The sequence below is a fragment of the Mastomys coucha genome, unplaced genomic scaffold, assembly GCF_008632895.1.
Source record: "Mastomys coucha isolate ucsf_1 unplaced genomic scaffold, UCSF_Mcou_1 pScaffold13, whole genome shotgun sequence".
Lineage (NCBI taxonomy): Eukaryota > Metazoa > Chordata > Mammalia > Rodentia > Muridae > Mastomys > Mastomys coucha.
Window position 1 is genome coordinate 49,715,621 of NW_022196895.1, and position 16,097 is coordinate 49,731,717.

Below are 16,097 nucleotides of genomic sequence, written 5' to 3' on the forward strand. Positions count from 1 at the left end.
GTCTTGTCAAAAAGTAGTATAGCCAGATGTCATTATAACAAACAAACAAACAAAATGAAACTATTATTTTATTCCATACCCAGAGCAAAAGTAATTTACTTCAAAGTGTATAATAGATTTGAATATACGAACCCAAACTATAAAATCTATAGTTAGGAAAATCGGAGAAAATCTGTGGTCTCAAGTGTAGTCAGATTTTTTTGGATTGCAAATAAGCCAGTGTGAATAGTAAGAGGAAAAAATTGGTAACAAATTAGACTTGATGAAAATCCAGCACACACATACGCAGTTCATGAACAAAGTCCAAGAACATCAGTCTTCAGGAAGATACTCTCCATCCACTATAAGCTTACATGTCATAGATACTGACCTGGTAAAGCATAAAAGAGTGACAGTATTACATCCTGAAATAACTGGCCATCTAATATTGGTGGTAGAGATTTGAAATGGCACACAACCTTTCTGCAGTATACTTCAGAAGCTGAGTGCACATGCCATTTGATGTTGTGATAGACTCCTAAGGATTTCCTCAGGATGCTCATGATTCTCTCCCTCCTTCAGAATGGAGCCTCCTTAGGTGAATTAGGTGGTTGTCCTCACGAAAAACTGAGCTCTTGATGCAGGGAGCATTATGGGAGAACCATGAAAAGATACTGAGAGAAAGAATCCAGATATGGATCTGTACTGTATAATCTATACTGTATGAAAATGAAATCTAATCTGTAATGACTCACAGTTAAGTGGGGTCCTGAGACTAGAGGTTGGCAAAGGAAAGGGGCATTGATAGCCGAGCTATTTGGAGTCTCTGGGAAACTTGTTGATTGTGGTGACAGTTATGCAGGTGTGGCATCAAGGATGTATTTTATTACAACAAGCTGAGCTTTTCTTTCCAGTAATTATCAACCTGACTATACTTCAGAATCACCGACTAAGCATTTAAAATATAGGTTATCCTCTATATAAAAGGAGTCAGTTACCAGCAGGAGGCCGCTTTTTTTGAGCTTTTAAAAGTTTCCAAAATGTTTTTAGTTCCCATCTGGAGTTTGTAAATAATGTTTTCTTTATATGACTTTCCCTTATTAAGACTCCCAGAACCTAAGCATCTAGAGTGTGCTCTCTGCTGGCCATTACTGAATTGTGAGTGTAATGAGCTAGCTCCTTTAACATGCAGTCTAGGTGCAGACAGATACCGAGATCATTGTAAGCAAGCATTATTTGCAAACTGAAGCAAATGCTGTGGGAACACAGGGTAGAACTGTTTCCTGACCTTTTATCTTACTGCAGGTCAGTACTCAGAAAATTTGCTTTTCTAGAAGCAGTGAGCACTATTTAGAATAGAAAGTAACGTGGCTAATTTGGGAAGCATAGCTTGTGTGCTGCACTTTTTAAAAGCATTTCTTAGAAATCTCTATTTAATATCAGTGACAACATATTAAAATATTTATGTGCTTCCAGATTCTTAGTTTGTTAGTATCAGTCATTTATATGCTACATATTTTGTGTTCATCTGTGTTTAGGAAATTCAGGCTTACAGACATTAAGCACTCTACAGTTCATCAGAACCATTAGCATGTGCTAGTATTACTCTTAAGATGGAGTTAGAAGATACAGAGAGACTCAGTTTGACCATTAACCCTCTTTTCCACTGGCCTCTATTTCCCTGAATAGGTATCTAAGCACACAAATGAAGTTTCAGTAGCACTAAAGATGGCATATAGCATAGTTTAAAGATGACAATCTGTAAAAGGAGTTTATGTATGATTTTGTTGTTAGCAAACCCATAGTTTCACTTGGTAGTAAACTTAGAAATAGTTATTCTGTGTTTGTGTGTCTCGCTGGTTGATGAAATGTCCCACCCCTCTTGTGTTTCAGAGCAGAGTAGGAGAGATGACTTAGAAGCTCTGGGCCATATGTTCATGTACTTCCTGAGAGGCAGTCTTCCTTGGCAAGGCTTAAAGGTAATTGCTTGTTTTTTTTTTTTTTATTTCTTTATTGGAGTTACAAAATCTTAATGTGTCTTAAGGCTTTTTGCTACAACTACATAGTTTTTTAAAACACACATTGTTGTACTCTTCTTTCCTCCTTCCTTCAGGCTGACACATTAAAAGAGAGGTATCAGAAAATTGGAGACACGAAACGAGCCACACCGATAGAAGTGTTGTGTGAAAACTTTCCAGGTAATGGACAGTGATTACATTCATAAATTAAAACATGTGCAGAAAAAAGGTTAATTTTCATTGCTCAAGTTTATAAAGACCTTTTTGTATGCTTTGAAAAAATGAATCCTATAAAAATGATTAAAAACTTGTCAACAATTACTGTATAGACCACAGTTTGTATATTTGCTCTACAAGATGGCATTACATGAAGAAAATTCCATCTTTTAATTATGTTAAGACAAATTTAAGTCATGTTTCTTTTAATAATTCATTTTTATTAAGTTGAAATACCATTTAATTTACTGTTATTAGAGTCTCAATCAGGTTTAATAGACGTTATTAAAATATTAATTTTATTTTCAGAGTATTATAAAACCTTATTTACTAACTTTAGGGAAATACTATGTTAAGAACTGTATACATTTTGAGAATAATTCTCCTTTAAGCACTTATGTCAACTTACAAGCAAAAATTTACTTAAATAAGGTTCCTAATCCTAAATTACAAAATGGTAATGAATTATTAATTAAAAATTTGTTTGAGATAGAAGCTTATTAAGTTACCCAGGCCTGTCTGGGTCATGCTCTGTCCCCAGGTTGGCCTGGGACTTGCTGTCTTCCTGCTTCAGCCTCTTGAGTGACCTGTGTCATCAGTCACAGCTGCTGGTAGTTAATAATTATCTGTTGTACTTGCACAGCAGCCGGAGTGCAAAGACGACTGACCTTCTTCAAGATTGAGGTCTTAAGTCACTTTGTAGTCCCTGGCTTGTCTCTGTAATGGGATTACAGTAACAATAGAATCAGTGCTTAGAAATGGCATGTATTTCCTTATTCATTGCTAGTAAACTTTTCTTTCTTGCTATAATTTCTATAAATGGAAGATTAAACAATATTGGTTTCAGTCCTAGAAGCATAGGTTAGACAGAATGTGTGGTAACATTAGTAAGGCAGTACACAATTCTCCAAGAAAAATGGAGGTGCCAAGATAATTAGTCCTGTAATTAGACGGAATGCCACAGGGCACAATGTTGCTAGTGAATGAATGGGAGCACAGGGGCAGAAAGTCCCCACTTCTGAGACTCTAGCACTGGCACCTACCATTTCTTTCCGTATGCCCTGCATTCCATGATGGTGGAATATTCTTTTTTAACAAGTTCATGATGACTTTACCCATTAGATTTTTGTTTTTAATTTTCCCTTTCTTTTAGAAAGTATAAACTTAAAAAAAGTGATCTGTAGACATTTGTATATTACCAAGTAATTATTTGACTAGAAATTAAAAGAAGGCTTCTGTTGTTATTTTTGTGTCAGATTTTTGAGATGATTTTGATTATTTTGCCAGCTCAGTTAATTAAAATACTGCTCATGGTGAAGATCAGAACTGTTGTCCCACATTGGTAAGTTAGTGTATGCTGCTGATGCTGAAGGAAACAGCAAACTAGTACAAATGTCCTCACATGAACTGGCTCCAGCACGGTTTTAAATGTGTTCTAAAATATGCCCGAAGTATGCCTTGTGATTAAACAGTCATGGATCATGAGCCACTAATTTAACCTCTAGTACAATTCAAGGAAATCTATTCAAATACTATAAAAGAAGTTTTACCCTTTGGTAATAAATGTTGCAAACATGATGGTTAAACACTTCTTTTCTTCTTGTTTCCATTCCCTCTTTCTTCCCCCTTTCCAGTTTTGCTATAATTGAAAATTTTTAATTGATATAGAATTAGGTTAATTTTTTATTTATATATAAATATATAGAGATAAATATATATAAATATATTTATATATAAATATATATTATATACTATATAATATATATAGTATTATAGAGATATATAGTCAGAATAATTTTTGTTTCCTTTCTAGAAGAAATGGCAACATATCTTCGTTACGTACGAAGGCTAGATTTTTTTGAAAAGCCAGACTATGATTACCTAAGAAAGCTTTTTACTGACTTGTTTGATCGCAAAGGGTATATGTTTGATTATGAATATGACTGGATTGGTAAGCAGTTGGTGAGTACTTTATGCTCTTATTATAGAAGATTATTTACAGTATTAGTAGTACAGAATACTCATTGAAGTTTGTAAGGAGTTCCTTTATTTCCTGTTTGGGCACATTTCTTCAGGGGCACCATACTTGGGATTTTATATAAGTTCTATTACTGGATTTACTCTTTTTTATAAAAGGTTGTTGAGTTATTTTGGGTTTTCTCTTTTAATTTGCTTCTTGATATCAAATACAATATTTTAATACAGTATTCTTATGATATTGTACTGTTGATATTTCTCTGCAGTAACTTACTATGTTCTGCTTTGATCAAAGTTAAGAATTTTAACAGTTTCTCTGAGTTAGAATATTAAGTCCATAATTTTGTTATTTAATAAATATTTCTTTAGTTTTGTAAACATATATTTTTTTAACTAACTAATTTTGGATATAAGATTTATAAATATTTTTATTTTCAATATGAGAAAATAACTTAAAATTAATAAGAACATTAGGAGACCCTTTAATCCAGTGGTTCTCATCCTGTGAGTCACTTTGGAGTCGAACAACCCTTTCACAGGGTCACGTGACCCTGTCACAGGGGTGGGTATATCAGTTATCCTGAATATCAGATATTTACATTAGGATTCTTACCAATAGCAACATTGTAACAGTTTCACTGAAGTAACAGTGAAAATAGTTTTATAGTTAGCGTCACTACAACCTGAGGAACTATATTAAAGGGTCATAGCATTAGGAAGGTTGAGAGCCACTACTTTATTACATGAAAATTAATATACTAAAAAATGCTTAAATGTCTTTAAGATACTTGAAAATATAGCTCTGTTCCTTTTGTTTTACTCTGGTAGTTTTTATCAATGTGCTTGAGGATGATGTTGCTTCTTGAAGACTTAATAACTTACCAATATCATTTATTGATTCTTTTAAACAGTTACCAAAAGTTTTAGATGGGAATTCTGAAGCAGCTGTTCCAACACTAATTGTTGTTTTTGTTTAGCCTACTCCAGTAGGTGCAGTTCAGCAAGACCCCGCTCTCTCATCGAACAGAGAAGCACATCAACACAGAGATAAGATACAGCAGTCTAAAAACCAGGTTTGGTGCCTTTATGGCTATGAAATCTTTTAGTTACTTTCCTTATCAACATGTGCATTTCTCTGCTTAGTGGGTAACACACACACACTCACATGCACACGTACACGCACACACGCACACAAGCATTGGAAGGACTCGTGCTTTCAGGAAACCTTCAGTTCTCACCATTAGTTTCAAATAATCTTCATTTGTTAATTCATGGTAAGAATAGTCAAAATCGAGCCATATTTAGTGTTTAAGAATGAAACGTTAGAATTATAAAGTTTGCTCTCTCTAGTTAATAAGTTATTTATTACATTTCTGCTGTGTAAAGTGAGTTTTTTATATCTGTTTATAAATACAGAAGCTAAGAATACAGTATAAGAAATGATTTAAACTGAGTTGGCTAGGTGCAGTGTTCAGAGCTCACTTATCCTTGGAAACAGACATACATGAATGAATGTAGTTTTGTTTCATCTAGTTTAAATTAATTTCTCAAGGCTGGTTTTCTCCTCTGTAAAATAGTGATAATACATGTCAACTTCTAGAATATAATATATTCTCAGTAATTCTGAACTCATGGATAGTGTTGCTCTCATAATTTTTACAGTGAATGCACAAATAACTACATTTTGAAGTAAACTGTACCACTTGAAATATATTAATAAAGTGCTATATACATTTGCTTATTTAATACAGAAAAATCTGTTTGTTTATTTTTGAATTGACCCTGCAGAGTAAATGCACTTCTTTTAGACAAATAATGGAATAAAGCTATTTTAAGAATAGTGAGCAGGAGACAGAGGAAAGACAGATGGGGGAAGAGCAGAAAAGTTGGGCGGGGACAAGCAACAGAAAAGCAGAAGCTAAAACCATAAAACGTTTGTTTGAGGAATACCAGTCAAGAAGTGTGCTTAGCACAGAGCTTAAGAAGATAGGCAGTGATATGGAAGGGGAGCGAGGAGCTCTTGTTTCTTGGGGAGGGAATGGATAGCTCCCGAGTTCTTCAGCTGTGTTTTCCTGTCCTTTTTTTGCAAGTGGATTTTCAATTTGCCTAAGAATTTTACTGTCTTCTAGAATCTGAGAATGTCTAGAAATTCTTTGGTTTAGCCTGCTTAGATTCTGTCCTGCTTTTTATTCTGACTTCTTTTATCCTTTTAAAGTTCAAGTGATGGTTTAAACAAAATAAAAACTGAAGAACAGTACCATTTATTAATAATACTTCACTATATTAAGTATTACTACCCTTACATCTGAAAGCCCATTTAGAAAGATTTGTTTTTAAAGTTTGACATGGAAGTATTGGCACAATTGAAAGTCTCATGAATTAATTCAACTACAAAATATAATTTGTTGATAGCTTGAATGATCTGACAAGATAACCGTGCAAGTGGAGGGCTTACAAGTTGAGACTCGGTGTTAGTGTCTTCTAAGCTAGAGTTTATTTCTAGGGAGAAATAAACCTGAAGATTGGTTCTCTCTAAATTTCTCTGTTCAAGCTATTGGATATTATAGTAAGGGAAGCAAGCCCTCTATAACTTAAAGACTTTTAGGCTTCTAACTTCTTATTTCAGACACAGTTGGTCATGTAAGCTTTCTAAGGGGGGTGGATTCTGTGTTTTGTTTGTAGTTCTTTTTGCCTTAAAGCAAGGAAGATTTTGTATGTGTGTATAGTGTTTTAGTGAATCCTTTGGAATAGTGCTATGTATAGGATGTGAGACTTGAATGCACAGCAGTCTCCTCATTAAAGAAAAGTTGTGTGCATGGAAAAAGTTCTTAAATATCTGGGCATCAGTGAACAGTGTTTTATGACAGACCCTATGGTTCACAGTCTAAAAGAGGAAACATGAATTTTTTAAAAGCTCTGAACACTATAGTGACTGCAGACAGAACAGTCAGAGGTTGAAGTTCTGGGTAGCTACAGTTACATGTAAAACGTTAAGTCCGTATTAGTGTTTGTACAGATGGAGGGCACATAGTTTTTACTACTTTCTTACAGAGCTCTGTCATCAGTTGCCACAGCTCTCTGTCTCAACTTTAATTTATTTCACTGTCAGTTACAAATCCACTAATCCAGCCATGTAGTTAGAGAGTGATGAAAAGACAGAACTCTCAGTGGTAGTTATGATAGCAAACTTCATGCCATGAGCTATGTAATTTTTTATTATATAGTTTAATTTAGGATGTTCACTCCCAGAGTGTTCCCCCCCCCATGTCGTTCTACTTACCTTTAATATCTGTTCCCAAAGGTTACTCTGGCTTCTGGTGTACTTAGGCTCCCTCTAGCCTGGCACAGTGGGCACTTGTGGCAAGATATTGTGGAATTTTGTTGAAAAATAGAAGATCACCAGAGACTTTAGAATATTTGCAATTAGTGTCAGAAGCTTGGTAGTGTTGAGGCTGGCTCTGTTTAGAGTCCTCACTGTGCTCTTCCCTAGGCCTATGGTCAGGAAAGTGCTGAGTGTCAGTGTCTCTATCTGTGAAGTGAGGAGGATTCTGTCTAAAGTCCCTAATTCAGAACCATGCTTTAAGAACTCTTCCTTCTCTCAGTGCTTTCTGCATGTTCCTAAAATAGAGAAATTGACTGTTCTAAATTCTGCTAGTAGAATGCTAGTAGCCTCTGCTTATTACCATACAGATTTCCCAAGGGATCTAAAAGCATCCACAGTTTTCACTCTGCTTCATAAAAGATTCTTTCATTAGAGCCAAATTGAAAAAAAAAAAAAAGGCATCAGAGGGATTCATAGTTGTGGGATTGTCACTTTTAAAAATGCTTTTTAATTCTCACAGTAACGGGCATAGTGCTTTTCACTTTTCAGAGAACTTTGCTGTGGTTTTTTTTCTTTCTGTTATACTTACATTAGAAACAGAATACAATGAGACACATTTCTTAGAATCTCAACATTTTAAGGATTTTTTTTTTTTCTCACATCGCTAAAAATAGCTCCTCATGGAAGAGCGATGAGGACTTGTGTAAGAAAACCCAGGGACAGCCTTTGGCGCACTCACGTCAGCTTGCCTTCCCTGGGTCTTGGCAGATTTCATTTACAAACAGTGGAAAAGATCCCACCAAATTAAAAAGAGCACCAGAGGGTGTAGGATATTTGTAGTTAATGTCTGTGGACTCTATGGTGGAATCTCTGACTTCCCAAATCCGTTTACCTCTAAAATATTACGGCTCTAACTTGCTTTTATTGTGGTCATTACTCAGTTCAACAATAAAAAGTCATCTTTCATCTTCAGAGATAAATAACTATGTATTCTAACTATTCAGAATAGTAAGGTTATTTTAATTTTCCTTTTATACGTATGTTTTGTAAATTATAAGGATGAGATGTTTAACATATTGGGTTTTTCTTCTTCCATGCATGCCATATGCATTAAATAAATGGCAGTCGGCAGACCACAGGGCAGCTTGGGACTCCCAGCAGGCAAATCCCCATCATTTGAGAGCTCACCTTGCAGCAGACAGACATGGTGGCTCGGTACAGGTATTTTCTGATTTTTGCATGAGTGATTATTCCCCAGATTTATACACTAACCTTTTTTGAGCTCATGGCATGATACTCTATCCTTATGAAAGCTTGTTGCCGAATTCTATCCATAACTCTCTTCCTTCGATATTTAACCAAAACCAAAGTTAACATAATCCAGAAAGACTACCAGGGATGCTGCACTTTTGCCTTGGTTTATTTTTGCAAGTACATGCAACAGTATTTAAGTCATACATACTTGTGGCAAGTTAGAACAAGTGAACTGTAGTGTGAGTGGAGCTTGATTGTTAAGTACTAAGCTAATACCTTTATTCATTCTCTAAATAATAAAATGTTTACAAACCTTTTCCCCTTTACTGACTTTGCTTCCTTTGAGTTTCACTCATATCTATGTAAACTTTCTCATCTGTACTCCTTGGAAACATGCCCCGTCTGGACTTACAGAAATAGCTGCTATGCTGGCCGTGAATGAATGACCAGTGCGCTGTGTGACTTCTGCACATTAGAGCAGGTCCTTACTTGTGGTTTGCTTCTTTTTGTCACTTCCTCTGAACAGCTTGTGGCTCCTTTGCACTGTCCCAGCCTCTGCGTGTCCCTGTAGAGACTGGGAAGGCTGCAGCCTCGCCGGTGTCTAAGGTGTCATCTAAATGCTAGTGTAAAGTAACCAACAAGTGCCACCTCAGCCTGTCTCAGTTTACATCCTTATGTTTTGATTTTTGTTGCTCAGTATATTTCCACTTGAATCATTTTCTGTTTTATCAATTTTTCATCCTTTTTAAATATATTATTAATCAACTGAATCTGTATTTTACTTAAGTTCTAAAAATAAGTTCAAAATTAAGTCTTATCAGCTCTCTTGTTTCACCATTTCATTTTAGAGATAAATTCTATAACTACCATTTTTATATGTAAAAGTCTATGGATTTTTAGTAATATGTAGTAGAAATATTTGAATAGTTATAATTCTGGAGTGGCAGACTTAGAGGCAAGAGCACCTGAATTCATATCATTGGAAAAGCTAAGTGAGCAAAGTGTACTGAATTTGCATAAAAAGCTTGGGTGTGGTTTTACTTGTTTCTGAGTTCTCTTGTTTGTGTTGTGCTACACATTTTGCTAGTGCCCAGGGTGACCTGCAGCAGCTGAGGCTCTGATAGAAAGCTGTTCTCATAGCATCATTTCGAATCTGTTTTCCTGTCCTCTTAATCATCTCAATGTGTTTCCCAGGATGAATTAATTTGATGTTTTTTTTTTTTTTTTACCACTTTAGTAGTTTGCACTTTATCTATGTATTGCACAGAGTACTTGTACTTTTTTCCTTTTTCCAAACTTTTCTGTCTGTCGAGACTCCATCTAACCTCATCTGATATTCAGTATATGATCAATTCTAAAATTTAGAATTTTAGAATTCTAGTAATAGGATGAGTACATAGGTAAAATCAGAAATTATGCTCATTCTGCTGATTTCATTAATGTGTTTTCAATCTTAAATCAACTTAATACAGTGAACATTTTTAAAAGTTTAATGGGTAACTTACTAATACCTCAGGTGTGGCAGTGCCAGAATCTTACCCCATTGTAGAATAAAGATGGACTTTATTTACCTTATTTGAAAATCATCTCATACACATTCCAAATTATTTGATTGTTATGATTATATATATACTTAGACTAAGGAGAGTGTAAGTTAAAACTAATAGTAATGAAAAACAGTACCTAAAAGCTAACTCCTGTGATTATTATGTTGATCCTAAATAAAGGTAGAGAGGGAAGTAACGTATTATGTTTTTTTCATGGTTTTATAAAGGGAAGTTGTATAGAATTTTTGAAAGTTTGTTTTTGTTTTGTACTTTCTTCAAGGTTTAAATTGTGTGTGTGTCTCTGTGTGTGTGTGTGAGAGAGAGAGAGAGAGAGAGAAAGAGAGAGTGCGAGTGTGAGAATGCTCTAACCTGAAGCTGCACTCCCAGCCTTAGTAGTTATCTTCTATAGGCTTTCCGTAGTCAGTTGAACACTCCCACTTCATCCCCTGACCCCAATCGCTGTATTTTTTTCTGTGGAACAGTGGAGCATTGTTAAACATTCTAGGCTATTTACAGTTGATGGAATTTCTTGGAAGTTTTTGACTTAAAGACACATTGTGAGATAGCTCTTATTTCTGGTATGCTTTGCATGTAGTATATGTACATGTTCAAGAGTATGTGCACATGTACATATATGTGGAAGCTGGAGGCCTATGACAGATATCTTCTTCACTTGCTTCCCACTTTTCTTGAAACAGGGTCTCTTCCCAAAACCTGTGGCTTATTGATAGACTAGGCTGGCTGGCTAAGGAGCTCTAGGGATCCGCTTGTCTGTACTTCACTGATGCTGCAGTCACAGATGTTTACTATCTTTACATGAGAATTAGGAAACCCATACATGGATCCTCATGCTTGCATTCATTGTAGCTATTTTACTGGGCTAAGCAATATCCTTACCCCTCTGATGAGCTTTTTTTTTTTTTTAATTATTTTTTTATTTTATGTGGATTGCTGTTTTGCCTACATGTATGTTTGTGTGAGGGTGTCAGATATTGGAGTTACAGACAGTTGTGAGCTGTCATGTAGATGCTGGGAATTGAATGCGGGTCCTCTGGAAGAACAGTCTAGTGCTCTTAAGCGCTGAGCCATCTCTCCAACCCCCTGATAAGCTTTTAATAGAAGCTTGATGCTTGAAACTTGAACTCTGTGCATCTTCTGAATAATAAATAATAACCTAATAGACCATATATACATGCTACCAAATTGATGTTATGGTTAAGAGTGCAGTAGATTAGGTTCATATTTTGTGTCCTGGATTATTTTATCAGTAAAAGGTTATTAATGATATTTTTGCCTCTTGGTTTTGCTTTGAAAATATTTTGTATGAAGTCTGAGGCTGTTGAAGGACTAAGTAGAATCAAGTACTTTAGTAAGTCAATGAGCAACTGTATTTTCATTTCCTGAAAGTCTAGTATGAAGAGAAAACATTGTCAAATTTGATTTTTTTCCTTTTTATATTTCTTTAGTGAAATAGAAATATGTAGCTATATATTTGATAAATTCTACTAGAAAATTGAAGAACAGATTAGTATATCCAAAGATGTTATTTTGAGTCTTTTCTTAACTGTGTATGTTCTAGAAAGCCCCTGATGAATTTAGTCTACACATCTCTGTTAGCCCATAGAATCATTGTAATGAATATGGGTGGGAAAGAAACCCATTCATAGTTTTGGCTATTCATTATTCAGAAATATCTAAGTGATTCTTAGGAGTTAGGCCTTGTTCTGGGCTCTTAGAATAAAGTGAAGAATGGAGAGACAGAATAAACTAGACCAGTGCTAGGGGAACATTTAAGAAAACATACCTAAAAATGATTGGATTAATGGATCAAATTCTCATGTAAAAAGTGCTATGAATACAAAAGAACCAGTAGCAGTTATTAGCTAAGGAAGGCAGTAAGGGAAAGAGAAGCGACCAATGCATAAAGCTGTTGAAGAGAGGGGTGCCCTGAGGAACTGACTTCAGTCCATCTGGGTGTGTGAGAAATGGAACCAAAAAACATGTGGGTTGTAAACTGTTGTTAAGTTTTAATTTTGTTCTGAAGATACTGGGGCAACAGAGGATTATGTAAGGCTACATGGTGGTGCATGCTTGTAACCCCAGCACCCAGAGGCGAGGAGGGATCCCCAGGAAAGCTGGCCAGCTAGAGTAGCTAGAGTCAGAGAGCTCTGCATTCATCAAGAGAACCCTTTTTCAACAAAGAAATTGGAGAGCAATAAAAATCGATACCTGATGTTAGTTTCTGTCCTTCATACTTATGCAAAAACACATATACAGTTATACACACTACGTACACACATGCACATGCATGTGTACACACACATGTCCATTGCTTATGTCTATCTCATTTTCCTTGTCTGTTCACATTGATGTGCATTTGTGATAGTTCCATATGTTGGCTGCCACGAGCACTTTGCTAGTAAGCATGGATGCTCAGGTATGTGTAGTATCCTGGCCTAGGTGTTTTGGGAATATACTTAGGAGCAGTACAGTTGGATGATATGATAATTCTGTGTTTTATTTTTGAAGTTCATCTTGATTTCCACAGCGATTATACTACTTTCCTGGCCCACTAGAAGGGTAGAGGGCTCCTCCTTCCCACGCCCATCCTCACTAGCTAGTGCTGTTGAGTTTTTGTTTTCTTTTTCTTTTGTAAAGACAGGGTCTCACTATGTAGATACAGGCTGTCAGCCTCAAACTCCCAGACACCTGCCTGCTTTTGCTTCCCAATGCAGGGATGAAAGGAGTGTATATGCCCCTATGCCTGGTCTTATTTGTTTACTTGATGCTTGTTGGTCCGATTCAAGATGAGATGGAGTGTTGATGTGCTTTCATTCCCTGCTCCCAGCCACCTAAGGGTCTTGGGTACTTTTATGCATTTACCAGTCATTTGTGTTCCTTTTTTTCAGAAAAGTGTTAAATTAATTTGCCAACTTATTGTTTTGAACTTTGGTGTTTTAATTTTTTAGGTATTTTTTAAAATAGAAGTTAGATATTAGCCTTCATTCATGCCAGTTTCCTTTTCTGTGCAGAAGCTTTGTAATTCCATCCAGTCACAGAAGTCAGTTTTGGAGGGTTTTCCAAAATACTCTCGCTGATGTAGTTGTCTTGAAATGTTTCCCTTTCTTTCCTGTGTAGCTTTCGGGCTTCAGATTTTACATTAGGGCTTTGGGCCATTTTAATCCAGTGCTTTGCAGGAGTTCTGATAAAAATCTTGTCATATTCTGCTACGTGCAGATACCCAGTTTCCAAGCTCCATTTGTTGAACAGGCTATCCTTACTCCAGTGTATGTTGTGGTTGTAACTGTACTAAGTTTGTGTCTGGACTTTTTATTCTATTCCATTGGTTTGTGTGTCCGTTTTTGTGCCAGTACACTGCTGGTTTGATTATTAAGGTTTTGTAGTATAATTTGTCATCTGTACCCCTACCATTGCTCTTAATGCTATATGATTACTGTGGCCTTTTGAGGCCTTTGTGCTTCCATGTGACTTTTAAGGGTGTTTTCAAGTTCTGTGTCATTTAAATTTTGGTTCAGATATTATATTGAACTTGTAACATATTTGGTTAGATAGCTATTTTCATAATATGACTATGGGAATTTTTTCTGTTGTCTATATCTTCTTAAATTTCTATTTTTCCTTGTCTTTCATTTCTTTGCTTAGTTTTATTATGAGGTATTTGTGCTTTGAAGCCCTTATGAATGAGGTTTTCCTCTGATGTCTTTTTCAGCAAGTGTGTTATTGGTATAAAAGAGCTACTGCACTTTGAGTATGGATTATATACCCAGTTGCTTTACTGAGATTGTTACATAGATGATGTAAAAGCTTTCTACTAGAATTCTTAAGGTCTTTGGAAGCATAGAACTCTGTTGTCAGCAAATGGGGTAATTTCTTCCTTTCCTGTTTGTATGCCTTTTATTTCTTTCTAATGCTGTATTGATCTAGCCAAAACTTTAAGTACTGTACTGAACAGAAGTAGAGTGAACAGACATCTTTATATCTTTATATCGTTCATGATTCCAACTTAGCACAATGTTGTTTATAGCTTTTATGGTGTTGAGGCATGCTCCTTCAATTCTTTTTTTTTTTTCAGAGATTTTGTTATGAAGAGATGCAGAACTTTGTTAAAAGCATTTTCTGCATCTAGTGAGATACTCATGTGATTCCCCCCCAAGAATATTTACATTTAGCGTTACATTTATTTATAGGTATATAGTAAATCTCTTATGCAGTTCTCTGTAATGAAGTGAGTTTAATCATGGAGTGTGATTCTTTTTAGTGTTTTTCAATTCAGCTTGAGAATTTTTGCATTCATGTTCATCAGAAAACGGCTGCCGCATTGATCTTCCTGTTGTTTCCGTGTCTTTTTTCATGGGGCAGTAACTACAGTACATAGTTACTGTGTATATAGTACATAGGGGACTTGAGTTTCAGTTGTTTTTCTTCTTTACCTGTTTCCTTCCCCTAATTTTACAAAACATTACATTATTTTGGCCTTTTTCTATTCTACAGCCATGGGAAGTACATTAGTGGGTTCTAGCTGACCTTAAGTGTGTTTCTATACCATGTGTGTTTTTTAATTTCCTCTGTTACATCAGTGTGTTTTGTTCTTCCCAAATGGTCGTGGGGTTGAGTTCAGAATAGACTGCTCATTAAAAACAAGCTGAAATGCACTTAAGAGCTAACCAGCAGTCACGAAACTTATAAGACAGAAACATGAAAAGGTACGGAATATCCAGGAGACCATAAACTAGTGAACCAGTTGAAATCTCAGTCCAAGAATCCAAAAGTCTGCTTCTAAAAACAACCAGTGATTCCTAGACAGCCAAGTCTATAATAAAATTAATTCAGGATATAGAAACAAAAATCAGCAACGTAGAAGAGAAAGTGGACCACAAAGATTATGCTTCTACACTCTGGGATGCCTAAATGTTCTAACTAGAGATGTCTCCTTCGTGTCTTGCGAGTTGGAGGAGCAAGGGCAGCATTCAGACCTATGCAGCCAGACCTGTCTTCTCTGGTCTGTTTTCTTTTGAAAATATGGTCTCTTTATGTACCCCTAGCTGTCCTGGACCTGCTGTATTAACTAGACTGTCCTTGAACCTATAGAGAATCAGCCTGCCACTGCCCCTGTATGCTGGGATTAAGAGCGTGCACCACCACACCTGGCAATTTTTACACCTTTAAAACCTGTCCAACATTGAATTCTGCTGGAGGCTGCAGAAGTTAAGCAGTCCAGTGGCACTTCAGAGTTCTCAGTCCTGTGACAGTGAACCTTGTGGCAGATACCTGGTTTCAGAGGCTGGCTTGTCAGCTGATGACTGGTTTGGGCTTCTTGGAATTGGCAGTAATTCTTAAGTGATAGGTCAAGCTCTTAGTGATTAAAGGTGGGTTACTAACTACTGTACCCTGTGCTGCCCAAGCTCCGGCTGCTGACTCTTTCCCTCTATGACTGCCTGCTATAATTATCTCTTACTTAACACTCCGCGGGCTTGGTTCCAGGCTCCTGGACCTATGGTTGTTATCAGGCTCTCAGGGTAGTTTAGTCCTAAACATAAGGTTCCCTCTTAAGTGGCTACCTTGCCACAGCACTCGGAGGTATGGGGTGTGGCAGAAAGGACCTCTTCTACACTGATGACTTGTTACACCAGAGTCACTAACTATACTGACTGCTGGTTCTTTGGGTAGGATTGCTGGTTTCTTTTCACCAAGGACTCCTCGCATAACTTAGATGGCACTTCTGTGCCCCTTCCTCCTTGGTGGATCTGTGTGGAGCAGTGCAGA

The 16,097-nt window shown here is 36.3% G+C and overlaps 1 protein-coding gene across 9 annotated transcripts in view; it reads left to right on the plus strand.

Annotated features, from left to right (window-relative positions):
- The window catches only part of Csnk1g3 (casein kinase 1 gamma 3), a 90,349-nt gene that overhangs the window by 60,831 nt on the left and 13,421 nt on the right, over positions 1 to 16,097 (plus strand). For 3 of the 9 annotated variants that reach the window (XM_031365701.1, XM_031365699.1, XM_031365698.1), the window contains 5 exons: positions 1,873 to 1,958; positions 2,093 to 2,177; positions 4,027 to 4,175; positions 5,168 to 5,263; positions 8,638 to 8,733. In XM_031365701.1, coding sequence (XP_031221561.1) covers positions 1,873 to 1,958; positions 2,093 to 2,177; positions 4,027 to 4,175; positions 5,168 to 5,263; positions 8,638 to 8,733 — 512 coding nt within the window. The remainder of the gene's footprint in view (positions 1 to 1,872; positions 1,959 to 2,092; positions 2,178 to 4,026; positions 4,176 to 5,167; positions 5,264 to 8,637; positions 8,734 to 16,097) is intronic. The other 6 variants (XM_031365702.1, XM_031365700.1, XM_031365705.1 and 3 more) reach the window with 3 other exon arrangements.